The sequence below is a fragment of the Oncorhynchus mykiss genome, chromosome 31 (genome assembly GCF_013265735.2).
Source record: "Oncorhynchus mykiss isolate Arlee chromosome 31, USDA_OmykA_1.1, whole genome shotgun sequence".
NCBI classification, from domain to species: Eukaryota; Metazoa; Chordata; class Actinopteri; order Salmoniformes; family Salmonidae; genus Oncorhynchus; species Oncorhynchus mykiss.
In genome coordinates, this window is record NC_050571.1 from 23,850,184 (window position 1) to 23,864,951 (window position 14,768).

At 40.0% G+C, this 14,768-nt stretch overlaps 3 protein-coding genes across 12 annotated transcripts in view; all 3 read right to left on the reverse strand.

Annotated features, from left to right (window-relative positions):
- Nucleotides 1-2,310: 2,310 nt before the first annotated feature.
- nme5 (NME/NM23 family member 5) lies at nucleotides 2,311-5,066 on the reverse strand. 5 transcript variants are annotated; one of them, XM_021583627.2, is made up of 6 exons: nucleotides 4,616-5,066; nucleotides 4,028-4,150; nucleotides 3,487-3,692; nucleotides 3,040-3,140; nucleotides 2,655-2,773; nucleotides 2,311-2,551 (listed from the first exon to the last, which is right to left on the reverse strand). In XM_021583627.2, the coding sequence occupies exons 2-6, from the start codon at nucleotides 4,142-4,144 to the stop codon at nucleotides 2,438-2,440; spliced, it is 657 nt and encodes a 218-aa protein (XP_021439302.1). In that variant the 5' UTR covers nucleotides 4,145-4,150; nucleotides 4,616-5,066; the 3' UTR covers nucleotides 2,311-2,437. The 5 variants fall into 5 exon arrangements, with proteins under 5 accessions (XP_021439302.1, XP_021439300.1, XP_036825787.1 ...); XM_021583625.2 differs by having other exon boundaries at nucleotides 4,028-4,193; XM_021583628.2 differs by having other exon boundaries at nucleotides 2,329-2,521.
- Nucleotides 5,067-5,410: 344 nt separating this feature from the next.
- rack1 (receptor for activated C kinase 1) lies at nucleotides 5,411-9,312 on the reverse strand. The gene is made up of 7 exons (XM_021583623.2): nucleotides 9,032-9,312; nucleotides 8,186-8,357; nucleotides 7,479-7,722; nucleotides 7,027-7,137; nucleotides 6,462-6,602; nucleotides 5,809-5,919; nucleotides 5,411-5,524 (listed from the first exon to the last, which is right to left on the reverse strand). Exons 1-7 carry the CDS (start codon nucleotides 9,138-9,140, stop codon nucleotides 5,459-5,461), a joined length of 954 nt encoding a protein of 317 aa, XP_021439298.1. The 5' UTR covers nucleotides 9,141-9,312; the 3' UTR covers nucleotides 5,411-5,458.
- Nucleotides 9,313-10,149: 837 nt separating this feature from the next.
- Nucleotides 10,150-14,768, reverse strand: part of LOC110504808 (collagen alpha-1(XXIII) chain) — a 237,417-nt gene continuing 232,798 nt past the window's right edge. For all 6 annotated transcript variants that reach the window (XM_036969977.1, XM_036969975.1, XM_036969976.1 and 3 more), the window contains 2 exons: nucleotides 14,715-14,753; nucleotides 10,150-13,807 (listed from right to left, as the gene is read on the reverse strand). In XM_036969977.1, coding sequence (XP_036825872.1) covers nucleotides 13,805-13,807; nucleotides 14,715-14,753 — 42 coding nt within the window. In that variant the 3' untranslated portion in view covers nucleotides 10,150-13,804. The remainder of the gene's footprint in view (nucleotides 13,808-14,714; nucleotides 14,754-14,768) is intronic.

The window sequence follows — 14,768 nt, forward strand, 5'->3', positions numbered from 1 at the left end:
TCAGGCATCAGATATCAACCCAATTAACTAACTATGGGAGATTCTGGAGCAGTGCCTGAGACAGCTAGTGTTTTTCACCACCATCAATGAAACACCAAATTATGGATTTTTTTGTGAAAGAATGATGTCACATCCCTCCGATAGAGTTCCAGACACTTCTAAAATCTATGCCAAGGTGCATTGAAGCTGTTCTGGCTAGAGGTCGACCGATTAATTAGGGCCGATTTCAAGTTTTCAGAACAATCGGTAATCTGCATTTTTGGATGCCGATTATGGTTGATTACGTTGCATTCCACGAAGAAACTGCGGGGCAGGCTGACCACCTGTTACGCGAGTGCAGCAAGGAGCCAAGGTACGTTGCTAGCTAGCATTAAACTTATCTTATAAAAAACAATCAATCTTCACATAATCACTAGTTAACTATGGTTGATGATATTACTAGGTCAACTAGTTTGTCCTGCTTTGCATATAATCAATGCGGTGCCTGTTAATTTATCATCGAATCACAGTTGACTTTGCCAAACGAGTGATGATTTAACAAAAGCACAATCGTTGCACGACTGTACCTAACCATAAACATCAATGCCTTTCTTAAAATCAATACATAGAAGTATATTTTTTTTAAACCTGCATATTTAGTTAAAATAAACTCATGTTAGCAGGCAATATTAACTAGGGACATCGTGTTACTTCTCTTGCGTTCATTGCACGCAGAGTCAGGGTATATGCAACAGTTTGGGCCGCCTGGCTCGTTGCGAACTAATTTGCCAGAATTTTACATAATTATGACATGACATTGAAGGTTGTGCCAATGTTTAGACTTAGGGTATTTCTATTTAGACTTAGGGTTGCCACCCGTTTGATAAAATACTGAACGGTTCCATATTTCACTGAAAGAATAAACGTTTTGTTTTTCGAAATTATAGTTTCTGGATTTGACCATATTAATTACCTAAGGCTCGTATTTCTGTGTGCTTATTATATTATAATTAAGTCTATGTTTGATATTTGATAGAATAGTCTGACTGAGCGGTGGTAGGCAGCAGCAGGCTCGTAAACATTCATTCAAACTTTACTGCGTTTGCCAGCAGCTCTTAGCAATGCTTGAAGCACAGCGCTGTTTGACTTCAAGCCTATCAACTCCTGAGATTAGGATGGCAATACTAAAGTGCCTATTAGAACATCCAATCGTCAAAGGTATATGAAATACAAATGGTATAGAGAGAAATAGTTGACGCGTCAATTCCTATAATAACTCCAATCTAAAACTTATTAACTGGGAATATTGAACCACCAGTTTTCATATGTTCTGAGCAAGGAATTTAACATGAGTTTTTTCACATGGCACATATTACAATTTTACTTTCTTCTCCAACACTGGGTTTTTGCATTATTTAAACCAAATTGAGCATGTTTCATTATTTATTTGGGACTAAATAGATTTTATTTAAGCATTATATTAAGTTAAAGTGTTCATTCAGTATTGTTGTAAATGTCATTATTACACACACACATATATATATATATATATATATTAAAATTGGCCAATTAATCGGTATCAGCTTTTTTTGGTCCTCCAATAATCGGTATTGGCGTTGAAAAATCATAACCGGTCAACCTCTGGTTCTGGCTCGTGGTGGCCCAACGCCACAGGAGGTTGCTGAGTGGAGGGCGGCTAAAAATAATGGCTGGAATGGAGTGAATGTGCTTTATAGTTCCATTCCATTCATTACTATGCACCCGTCCTCCCCAATTAAGGCGACACCAGCCACCTGTGCCCAATGCCCTATTAAAGGCCCAGTGCAGTCAAAATTGTGATTGACCTGTGTTTTATATTTCCACACTGAGGTTGGAATAATACTGTGAAAATGAGAATGCCCTTTTAGTGTAGTGTAAGAACTGTTTGACCAGGTAAATTAGTTGATAGACCAATAAGAGTTGTCTGCCAATAACAGCTAGTTTTCAATTTTCCCCTCCCACTCAGACCACTCCCAGCAGAATTATTGCTTGAGGAATTGCTCTAAGTTGCAATTTGTTTATTTTTGACCATTTTCATTCCAAACATTCACAGTAAGGTACCTAATTGTTACCCAGAAATGATTTGAGAGATAAAAAAAAAGGCTGCATTGGGCCTTTAAAACACTTTATGTTGGTGTTTCCTTTATCTTGGCATTTACCTGAATGTAAGTGATTGAATGTTGATAAACACCCTGAAACATTTAAAGAAATTAACCCCATAAATGATCAGCAAAACACTGCAGTTCTTATTATGTACACCATCATATTGTTAAGCAATCCTCCCCTCCCAAAATGAAAAGAGAAAATTGGTTCCGGTTGTCAAAATATAATTCTTTATTTCATCACAGGATTTGATGTAACAGTTTCTTGAACATGGATTTAACTGGTAAAGGCAGATGGTGTTTTCCGGTGTCTGTGTTTATGCTGCTTCCTCCCCTGTTGCCCCATCAAATATTTGAGGTTTGTTGGGATTATTTCTGACCAGCCAATCTGCCAACCAAGTCTTCGGGGGGAAACCCCCCCCCACAAATAACTGAATTAGTTGATTCAGATGAAAAAAAGCAAATGTAACATGTACTAAATGTTCATAGTGCATATTTGAATGCCCACATTTATCATTCCACCCTGATACTTACAAAGGGGTCGACAGGCTTCTGTTTGCAGAGCTCAGTGAGTCCGCTGAGCAGCGTGGGGCTCACAAACCTGCCCAGGTAGTCTTTGGCTGCCTCTCCCATGGGGATGGGCTCGATCACAGCTGGACAAAGAGAGGGAGGGTCCGACACACGGGTGTATCAGAGAGGAAATCAAAAGGGTATAACACACACTGAGCAGAGAGGAAACCCCCTCCAACTTCTATTTAACTGTTGTACTGTTTGTGTGTGTGTATGACACTCCATGCACTTTAACTCAGGTTGTCATTGTCAATGTAAGAACTTGTATTAAATGGATTACCTTCGATAAAATAAAAGTAATCACAGGTGCTGAAGAAAAGTAAATATTCAATGTGTGTGTTTAACTCACAGTTGGGAAACATGAACTTAATCTCTCTCTCGGCTGAGGAGAACGAGTCGCTGCCGTGCACTGCATTCCTCAGGTCAGAGGTGCCGTACTTGGCTCGCAGACTTGGGGAGAGATACAAGATGCACATGTTAGCTTACAGTAGAAGTGCTCAAAGCATACAGGGAACACATACAGTATTGTGTAGTACACATACAGTATTGATCGAGCACATGTACAATCACTCTGTACTGGTATGCATATATGCAGTCGGTAGGCATTAGTAATAATAGTACTGGTATTTGAACTGGATGGACAACATTTTTAAGAGCATTGGACCAGTAACCAAAAGGTTGCTGGTTTGAATCTCAGAGCTGATTAGATGGAAAATCTGCCACTGTGCCCTTGAGCAATGCAGCTACTTGCAGCTCTGACCGATCTGTACAATCCTCTTCCTCCTGACTGACTGACCATTCTGGGTGAGTCTCCCTGGCCTTGGTGCAGTTAACAGGTCCTATGATGGTCTTCCAGTGGGCGATAGCCTGGTCTCTGGCCAGAGCCAGGGCGATGATGGGTCCAGAGCTCATGAAGGCTGTTAGGCTGGGGAAGAACAGCTTCCCATACTGCTCAGCATAGAAGTCACTGCACTGCTCCGGACTCAGCTGCAGCTTCCGTTTCTGTCAAAGAGCAGTTACACAGACCCACATTGTCACATACAGCAATGAATGATAAGTGTACATGGCAGACGTTGACCCTGCATGATCACGACTGGGGATCTACCTAACGCACCACACCCAATAATCCAATCAATCAAGTTCGTTTTGCCCAAGTCCTCCATCTATGCCCTTTGGCTGATTACTTTTTTCTACTCATTTTCAATAGTAACCTCTGCTCTGGCCAGAGGAAGAGTACCCAAGAGAAAGTACACCCTCTTTGTATTTACACATTGATAGTCACACAAACTGCTTGCCAGCTGGATGGTCACTGCATGTCTCAAACAGTTAACACCAACCTGTAAAATTGTGAACCCAGATCGGAGAATGATGTCCTCAATCTCCTCAGCTTGGTGTATAGCATCAGGTTTGATCAACGCCAGAGTTCTCTCCACATAAATCCGAGGAGAATGCATCTGATTCTTTGGAGTTTCATAATCCATAACGTTAGCGCTTGTAAACAATCTTGACAAAATCAAAACATGGATAGGGGACGTTGGAATTAACTTGGAACACTTTGCAATAGCTGGATTTGAATCTGTTAAAAGGTCAAATCAAAACATTGTTTGTCTGAAGCTGACAGTCTGGCTTAGTTGTAGCCCAACCAGCCACAACGCAAGATGGCGCCATTATTCATTTTAAGATGACAAACGACGTAATAGTAACAGCGTCATCTTGGGCTAGGTTTGGCTCAATGTCAAAACCTGGCAGTCTGATGCTAACGTTAGCTAGCCAATTTAGCTACATACCGTATATTAAATTCTAAATAGGATAAGGACGCTTGGCAAGTTAACAAGCGCTCAAAGCAGAAACATCAGCATGAGGAGAAAAGTTACCCATATTTTTTTACAAAAAAAAAACAAAACAACCCTGCTTGATATACAAACCTTTTCAGAGGCAAGTTCATTCACATCAACGTCGTTCGCATTGTTGCTAGGATACCCTTGTACGGGAAAGGATTTGGACAACTTTCACAAGTCCGTGGAGAAACAAAGGCCATGTCTAGACTTGACAGTTCATGCAGTTTAATATTCGGAGTTCTATCATGGAATTCCGAACGCGTCATGCATCTACGCTTAAGTGTCCGGATTCCCTTCTCCCGCGCTATATTCAAAATACCAGTATGTATTCTGCAAACGGCGGAACAGGCTAAATATGCTAAACACAACTGATGGCAGTAGCCAACTAACCGATCAAGTAGCTCTAAAGAGATAGCAAACTGGTTAGCAAAACTCCAGCCAAACAAAATTGTTTTTCTAAATACTAGCTAGCATGATGCCAGCAAACGAGTTCCTCACAGGTAGGTATTTTCTAACATTATGAACAGGTGCACCTCCGGAAGTGGTCAGCCAGATTTGAACACAGACCACAAAGCGACTTGTGCGTCTAGACCAGTCTTTTCAATGCGATCCTAGAATTCTGATAGCCTAAGTCACATGTAAGTGTAAAGCATAGACATGACCAAAGGCTCAGCATAACTACCATGAATGTGTGGATAGTGACCAATGATTTATACAGCATTTACAGTAAGAAGTTTGACACAATGAGCCAGATGAAGTTACCAATCTTATGAACTATATCCCAGGTTGTCCAAATTTGTTGCAGCCAATACAGAACCAAAACCCAGTTATTACAAAATATAAACATGCCTGCATCAAATTGTACAAACGATTTCAACAAAGTTAATTTAAAACTGTATTTTATTCATCACTGAATCTGTGAAAAGGTCCTTATCGGGTTCCGATGGTAACCTGCCACACTCGGATCAGGTTATCGGTGTAGCCAGCAAACAGGGTCTGTTGAGAGACAAGAAACTATTAAAATGCAAAACTAAAAATATGAAAATTAATCTGTGTGTGTTTTTAACCATTCCAAGTGTTAAGGGGCATGAATATGTAGTCGTTCCTGTACCCATCATTATTGCAGGACTTGTCGTCAGAGCCTAAGCTCAGGCAAGAAATGTCACTTTATAATCACAGGGCAAGGCTAAAAAGAAATCCAACTGACACAGCTTTCTAAGAACAGACTGAAGTAACATGGCCCTGTTCTGTGGGACGTGATGCAAATGGACATATTATACCTGTCCGTCAGCAGACCAGGCCAGAGAGGTGCACTGTGGGGGCTCGGCCTTGCTGTTGGTGCTGATCACCTCCTGTCTTAGCTCATCCACAATGATCTTACCCTCCAGATCCTGAAGGGAGGGGAGATTTACATGACAACAGGATTGATGGAGGCATGGGTTTGGACCAACTCCTATTTAAACGACGTGAACATGGTAATCACATTTTCAGATCCGAAAATCCAGATGTTACACAAATGACAGTTAGCAGAGCTCAGAAACAGCCTCTTTATCATCATAGACATAAGATGGCATTGGAATTTCCATCATCGCTCCTTGACAAAGTATGAATAGACAACACCAAACTCTTTCAACCAACACTGTTTATCTATGAATAATCACTTTACCCCTACCTACACGTACAAATTACCTTGACTAACCTGTACTCCCACACATTGACACAGTACCCCTGTACATAGCCTCATTAGTGTTAGTTTATTTAGTAAACATTTTCTTAACCAATAATGCAGTTAAGAATATAGAGTTATGGGCTTGTAAATAAGCATTTCATGCTAAGGTCTATCTATACCTGTTGTATTCGGCACACGTGACAAATACAATTAGATTTGAACAGCACCATCAGTGCTGATGTGTTCTGGGAGTTGGAGTCTTACCCAGATCTTGATGCTTGGGCCTGTGGCGGCGCAGAGCCAGTATCGGTTGGGGCTGAAGCAGAGGGCGTTGATGTTGTCACCACTATCTAGGGTGTACAGGTGCTTGCCCTCATTGAGGTCCCACAGCATGGCCTGACCATCCTATAGGAGGAGAGAATGGGGCTCAGGGTCAAAGGTCTGCCAAATGGAAGGTGCAAATTAAACATGCATGCTAGCTTTAAATGGTAACTGACATGCAATCAAGTATTGAGTCCATGGTCATTCATTGGGGAGACACACCATCAACAAGAGCCCTAAATGACAAATCTCAGTGGACAGGTGTGAATGAACTCTCGAAAGTGCTGGTTGTGTTCAGAAACAGCCTCTTTATCATCATAGTGAAACAGAGAATGAGAATCCATCATTACTTTGAACCCAGCACATTTCTCCCTGCTACTTCTCAATTACTCCAATTCATACCACTGAACGGTGCATCAATTTAACCTGGTCACATTGACCAAGCAAGGGTAGAACTGTTTAAATCTATATTGTAATAGTAAATATTGGTAAAATGCTTTCATCATACCTTTCCACCAGAAGCGCAGAGGGAGCCATCGGGAGAGACAGTCACTGTGTTCAGGTAGCCAGTGTGGCCAATGTGGTTAGTCTTCAGCTTGCAGTTGGCCAGGTTCCACACCTAGAAACAGAAAGGGGTGTGGGAGACCACGTGTCAGGGTACATTAAGGGAAATGTAGTCTAGGTGTTTCAACCATTAAGTGTTACAAACATTGGATGAATGTGCAGTCTAGGTCCAGTACCCATCATCATTGCAGGACTTGTCAGATCCGAGGCTCAGGTGATAAAACTTAACATTGTAGTCATAGGGCAAGAAAGCACTATTTATCCTTAAAGCTTGATTTTACTACATCTACAGCAACCAAACCCCTCCTTAAGTACCTAAAAATCTCAGCTTAGTTCAATAAGGAACGCATCCCACTATCCTAGTGTGTCACAAGTGATGTACACGGTCGTCTGTACCTTGACCATCTTGTCCCAACCACAGGATACAATGATGGGGTTGCTGCTGTTGGGAGAGAAGCGCACACAGGACACCCACTCAGAGTGACTCTCATCCTGGATGGTGTACTTGCAGACTCCAAGGGTGTTCCACAGCTTGATGGTCTTGTCCCGGGAACCAGACACGATCTGGCGGTTGTCAGCAGAGAAAGCCACACTCAGGACGTCCTTGGTGTGACCCACAAAGCGGCGGGTGGTGGTACCACTGGAAGGTAGAGGACAGTTGTGTAAAGGCCCATGCTACAGATGACTAATAACTAATGGTGTTGTTCAGGTCAACACTAGAGAAACCTAGGCAGCACATTACATACATACATACATATATAGCCATGTCTAATCTTTCACAGGTAAGAGCAGGTTGCGTTCAGAAACAGCCTCTTTATCATCACAGAGATACAGTTGGCATTGGAAGTTTCATCACCACGTTGGAACCAGCATTTTGACTCTCCGTCTACCTACAGAGGGTTTTGTTCCAACTCCGCAGTGACAAATTATAAACTAATCCTGGTCTATAGTTTAGACCAAAATCATTTGAATCAGCGGTTAAACAGCAACTAGAACTTCTGCCTGCACACAATGTAGCCCTCAGGGACATGAATGACCCATGTGTAGTTCAGGGAAAACCCTAAATGAAGTTGAACCATCACCCCACCCGTCTCTAGACTTACGTGGTGAGGTCCCACAGACGGAGGGTTCCATCCCAGGACCCAGACAGAGCGAACTGTCCGTCCGAGGAGATGACAACGTCACTCACAAAGTGAGAGTGTCCCTTTAGGGCGCGTTGGGGGATGCCATAGTTGGTCTCATCACGGGTCAACTTCCACATGATGATAGACTTGTCTGGAAAAAATAAATAATGCTGATTAAATATTTAAATTCGTTAAACGGGAGCGAATACAGTTGAACAGGGGTTAGTGTCTTTAGAGGTAGTGTTGTTATTTTCAAAACTATAGGTAGGCCTAACTAGTTGGCTAACGTAACAGGATGTTGACAGAAGCAGCAAGCGCATAACCATTTAAATTGTACTACTAGGTAACGTTAGCCATGTATGAAAAGCTAGCTAAGTAGATACCTAGCCAGCCGACTACCGGTATGTTGCCTTCACTGACAGCCACGTAAATTCATACAAGTTTCAATCAGGAACATGTCGTCGGTTTCTATGTTAGTTACAATTAGATTAGCAGGTCTAGAAACGCAGGTTTCATAAAATGGTCTCCTGAACATTTTTGCCACTTGGCGGTGCACGTGGATGTCAGCAAAGTTGACGTTTGCTGCCAAGGGCTAGCTAGCTAGTAGTCGGACGGAAAACTTAGTTGGAGAGCAGTTTTTCCACAAGCCATCATGTTTTTGAAGCACAACTTGCTTAGTACAAGGTGCCGCCTAGATTGATCTCACTTTATATGACTCAGACTGTTCAAGCAGTCGCGACTACACATCAATTTAAACAACCCAAGGCTAACATGCTAGGTGTTAGCCATATTGTCGTCAATCGTAGCGGGCGGAGAAGCGCTTACCTCGGGATGCAGACAGAATCATATCAGGAAACTGAGGGGTAGTGGCGATCTGGGTGACCCAACCATTATGCCCCTTTAGGGTCCCCCTTACTGTCATCTGCTCGGTCATTTTGGCGACGTTTTAGTGTGCCTTTTTTAAGGATGGATTTAGATTAGTTTGAGGGCTAGGTTTCCCTAGATCCTCTCACATTTAGGCACAGAGAAAGAGGAAGTTCTGACCCGGATGCAGAACATTTGAGGGGTCGATCGCGCGCAGAGTACACTGGGAGAACAGTTCCAACCCCTTCCTGCCCGTGTGCTGATTTGAGTTTTTACCTGGATTGTACTGTTCATGTGAAACAGTAGTATAATAATATTATTTGCAAGGTTGAAGAGACCATTACAAAGCTATAATTTAAAGCATATAGTCAATGTTTTTACATATCAAATCACATGAAATGTATGCATTTATCCTTTTTTTTATAACACATAATTTGAATAGGTAGAAATCATTGAAAGTAGCAATCTTGATATGGATGGTGATAATCCCAAAAAGTGATCCCAAAAATGTATTACAGTTACATAAATGTAAAGGCTGTAAAGGTGTGACATGAAATAGGCAATTAGCAACTATCAGGGCTCAACAGTGAGACAATTTTACTTGTGTATGCCAAAAATATTTTGCTAAGCGACCTGGTATTTTAATTTAGGAGCACCAGTGTGCCTAGAAACTTAAAAGATTATTTAATACCTCAAATAGTTGTCAATGTGCTCCTAAATTTCCTTGTGTGTGCCTACATTTTTCAATTTAGGCGGACATACTCCTCCTTTTAAAAAAGGTCATGTTAGAGTCATGGTTATTAGTAGGCCTAATGATTGCAGTTAGAATGTGTTATGGTCCTCTGCTCTAAATAATGTAGTAGTCCTATAATTTCCTAATGCAAAATATATATTCCTCCTAATTATAAACATATATAGCCTACTTTTATAGCAAAAGGAGAGTAACTGAACTGATCAATGTGGAGACAGTCAGCCTTTGTGAGATTATAAAATAACTTTTAGTTCTGAGATTTCATTGGAATATAATTGCAGAAAATGGTTTAGAACAAATGACCAGAAGATGTTCAAGAAGGTAACAGTATATTTTACAGTTTATTTCAGTCTACATGTTGAGTTGACCAGATTTGGAATAATAAAGAGACAACGATAGCGGTGACAAAAATAGCTTAATTATTTTACGACCAAATACACAACCAAATTAAGAAACTCTAATTCATCTAATTATTTTTATGAAACACGCCAAACTGTCCTCAGACATTGTGTCAATAATGGATGGCAAATATTCCTTAAAAAAATAAAAACTGATGATATCTGCCAAAGAAATAAACACATGTAATATTGCAGAGAAACATCAGTTTGTTAAAGGGCAATTCCACCACATTTCAACCTTATTCATTATCTCCAGTACCATATCAGTGTCTACATATGTGAAAACAGTGTGTTTCTATGATATGTGGTTACAAAGACTCCCTGGAGTCAAAATCCATCTGTTTAAGCTAGATATATCTTTTTTTTTTACTCTTAAGGATTAAAAAGATGAGAAGAAAGGTGCTTTAAAGAAGAAAGGTGAAAGAAGAAAGGTGAGAAGAAAGGTGCTTAAAAGAAGAAAGGTGAAAGAAGAAAGATGAGAAGAAAGGTGCTCTGTGATATCCCGGGGTAGGATTAAAAGTTAAAAAAATATGTGATTTTCAAAACCTGCAATGAATTCGTAGCCCGAGAGGGTATTTTCTTGCTCCCTACACCGCAGCGAATCTCATAGTGTTTGAATATCATTGTTTTTAAAATGTGTCATCGGGTAGAAAGTTTTTGCTTTATATTTTTTTCTACAAAACGTAGAAATGCGCTGTTTTCACATATGTAGACACTGGCATTGTGCTGGAGATAATGAACATTAGTTTGAAAAGCGCTGGAATTGCACTTTAAGGAAGGCACATTGCTGCATACATTATGTCCAATACTAAATTACCTTTATGGAAGGCACGTTGCTGCATACAGTAGGTCCAATACTAAATTACCTTTATGGTAGGCACGTTGCTGCATACAGTATGTCCAATACTAAATTACCTTTATGGTAGGCACATTGCTGCATACAGTATGTCCAATACTAAATTATCTTTATGGAAGGCACATTGCTGCATACATTATGTCCAATACTAAATTACCTTTATGGAAGGCACGTTGCTGCATACAGTATGTCCAATACTAAATTACCTTTATGGTAGGCACGTTGCTGCATACAGTATGTCCAATACTAAATTACCTTTATGGTAGGCACGTTGCTGCATACAGTATGTCCAATATTAAATTACCTTTAAGGTAGGCACATTGCTGCATACAGTATGTCCAATACTAAATTACCTTTAAGGTAGGCACGTTGCTGCATACAGTATGTCCAATACTAAATTACCTTTAAGGTAGGCATATTGCTGCATACAGTAGGTCCAATACTAAATTACCTTTAATGTAGGCACATTGCTGCATACAGTATGTCCAATACTAAATTACCTTTAAAGTAGGCACATTGCTGCATACATTATGTCCAATACTAAATGAGAATGAAAAAGGAAACAAATATGATTGATCACCACATCCCAGTTGGAAATAACACATTGTGAATGAAAATTCTGAAACTTGTGCATTAGTAAAGTACAATATAATGAAATAATTGCTTATTAACTTCCATAGTCATACATTTCATAGCATAAATGTAGTATAATGAAACTCACAAGTTATAAGCTCCTTATATCAGTCATGTGCTGTTGACATTGAAATGGTGTGTGTGTGTGTGTGTGTGTGTGTGTGTGTGTGTGCGTGTGTGTGTGCGTGTGTGTGTGTGTGTGTGTGTGTGTGTAGGGTTGATAAAGAACCATACAAGAAGACTAAACACAGAGTGATCGAGCACCAAGAAGATAGATCTCCAAAAGACATCCCATAAAGTTAGAAAGAAAAATGTAAATCAGAATAAAACTGTCAAATGAAAAGAGATCAATATCTGTCTTTCATGATGTGATAATGTATAAAAAAAACAAGTAGGTATAGTTAAACCAACCAACAATGACTACATTTTTGTCAAGGTGTGCCAATGTGTACCAATTAATACAACTATTGTTAAATCAATGACTTTGGGTACATTATTGTACTTCAGTCCGAATGTACTAAACTCATTGGCTAAGAAAAACAAACAAACAAACAATAACATTTTATGTCAGCAGCAAGAATCCATACTGTTGTTCAGAAAACAGTATTTCATCTAAGGTTAAGTGATAATCCTTCAATATACTTCAAAACTGTACTGTCAACACTGTCAGAAAATACTGAAGTGATATTTCTAATTGACTTATGTCTGATAAAAGCCAAATTAATCACAAAATGACTTCATATTCAAACCGTTTGTTCAACTTCATTGATGGAATACTGCATATTTGGGAATACTGCAAATTGCTCCAGTTCTGAATTTGAATTTAACACAATGAACTCAGTATATTATACAAACACGTCCATGCACAGGAATGCAAATGTAACTCAACTAGAATAAAAGAAAACATCACACTTGTTATCACTGCCAGTAAGCCACACGTAAATGGAAAGACTGTTAGAGACTTAAAGATTTTTCTTCGCAAACGACATACCTCAGTAACTTATTGCCTTAGTGTGCTGGTATGGGAGAGGTTTTCATGATGCTGTATATTGCTGTGACTTGTGTTGATCATGCATTTTATTAAATGTCAACACAAAATAAAAGATGTCATAAATACACTTTCATCATATCCACATAATTGTATTACTACTACCACTACTATTATTATTATTATTATTATTATTATGTGACATCATATGGTAAATCCTTGCCTCTTTAGCCCAGAATCAACAGTGAGTGTGATGAAAACCACAACTACAATTTATGGGTGAGATCACTTCAAGTGAAAGTGGTAATGCAGTGTTCTGTGTCGCCCTCTCCTGGTGTGTTTCCATTACACAGGATCTCAGTATTCCGAATGGAACTGAATGGCACAGAACCGTTCCGTCACTCTCTAGAGGTTGTCTGTCCTTTGTGCCCTCATGTCTGTCTGTCTCTCCCGCGTCTTCCCTCTGTCCTCCAGACCTGCTCTCCCCTCAGGGCTGAGAGAGAGTGAGACATTTGCGTTTGAGCTTCTGTCTCCTCCTTTCAAAAACAGAGAGAGGAGAAGAGAGCACTGACTACACTCCTCTGTCTATCACACCAGGAGGCCTGTCCATCCATGGGATCGAGCAGGGTGGAGCAAGCACACACCCCCAGGCAGCAACAGGGCCAGGCAGCAACAGGGCCAGGCAGCAACAGGGCAGACGATACTCCATTAGTAAGGCAGTCATTACCCACTCTCCCTATTCATCAACCCTCCAGCAACACGTGTGTCTGTCCGTCCATCCGCCCATCAGTCTGTCTGTCTGTTAGGTTAGGAGTCTGTTTGCTCCTATATTTCTCGAACCCGATGTTGCTCCAAGATGGCTGTGTTCCATTTACTACATTTTACTTCACATCTAAAGTCTAGGTGTACAAAAAATATCTGTATCGATAGATATATCCAGTCTGGTTAATATTGTTGACTCAAAATAACGTCCATGATAAAAAAAAAGCTCAATATATTATATAAAACGTTTCCATAAAAAGGCAAAAAATAACAAAAAAGCAATGTACTATTCAGTTGCAATATATACCATATCAATATGTACAGTGGCCACGCTTGATGTTAGTCATCACTGCAAGAGAAGGAAAGCAGGGATTATAGTGGGGGTCAAGGTCAAGAGGTCACAGATCAAAAACAACACAAAGGTTACTAACGTTAGCAAAGTCACTAGGGCTCTATAATACATGCTTTGTACTTACTCCTAATCATACTCATAAGAGGATTATTATGTAACATACGTGTTATAATCATACCCCAATCATATTTATTTATTGGGTTTAATACATGCTAATTGGTACAGTAAAATAATCTGAATTGGGGGATGATCATTGCATTGTTCACTGTTTATCTTGAAATTCTGGTTTGATTTACAATGTTCTCTCATCATATTGCATGTGGTTGCAAATGAATGTACTACATATTACTCAGGCAGGTATTAATGAATGTACTGCATACTACTCAGGCAGGTATTAATGAATGTACTGCATACTACTCAGGCAGGTATTAATGAATGTACTGCATACTACTCAGGCAGGTATTCATGAATGTACTGCATACTACTCAGGCAGGTATTAATGAATGTACTACATACTACTCAGGCATGTATTAATGAAAGTGCTACATACTACTCAGGCAGGTATTAATGAATATACTACATATTACTCAGGCAGGTATTAATGAATATACTACATATTACTCAGGCAGGTATTAATGAATGTACTACATACTACTCAGGCAGGTATTAATGCATATACTACATATTACTCAGGCATGTATTCATGAATATACTACATACTAGTCAGGCAGGTATTAATGAATGTACTACATACTACTCAGGCATGTATTAATGAATGTACTGCATACTACTCAGGCAGGTATTAATGAATGTACTACATACTACTCAGGCAGGTATTAATGAATGTACTGCATATTACTCAGGCAGGTATTAAGCCACACTGGACATTCAAATCCCCACTCACCTTGTGCCAACATCCTGGTATGGGCAGTCCATCTTGCCCCTAGTGGTAACAGAA

Excerpts from the sequence above, each read along its gene's own strand:
- rack1 (XM_021583623.2), bottom strand. The coding sequence starts at position 9,140 with ATGACCGAGCAGATGACAGTAAGGGGGACCCTAAAGGGGCATAATGGT. Across the intron at positions 6,603-7,026 it reads TCTGCGCTTCTGGTGGAAAG|GATGGTCAGGCCATGCTGTG; the intron begins GTATGATGAAAG and ends CTCCTCCTATAG. Across the intron at positions 5,525-5,808 it reads CCTGGTCTGCTGACGGACAG|ACCCTGTTTGCTGGCTACAC; the intron begins GTATAATATGTC and ends GTCTCTCAACAG.
- nme5 (XM_021583625.2), bottom strand. The coding sequence starts at position 4,635 with ATGAACTTGCCTCTGAAAAG. Across the intron at positions 4,194-4,615 it reads ATGAACTTGCCTCTGAAAAG|ATTGTTTACAAGCGCTAACG; the intron begins GTTTGTATATCA and ends GATTTTGTCAAG. Across the intron at positions 3,141-3,486 it reads AGGGAGACTCACCCAGAATG|TCTGCGAGCCAAGTACGGCA; the intron begins GTCAGTCAGTCA and ends TCTCTCCCCAAG.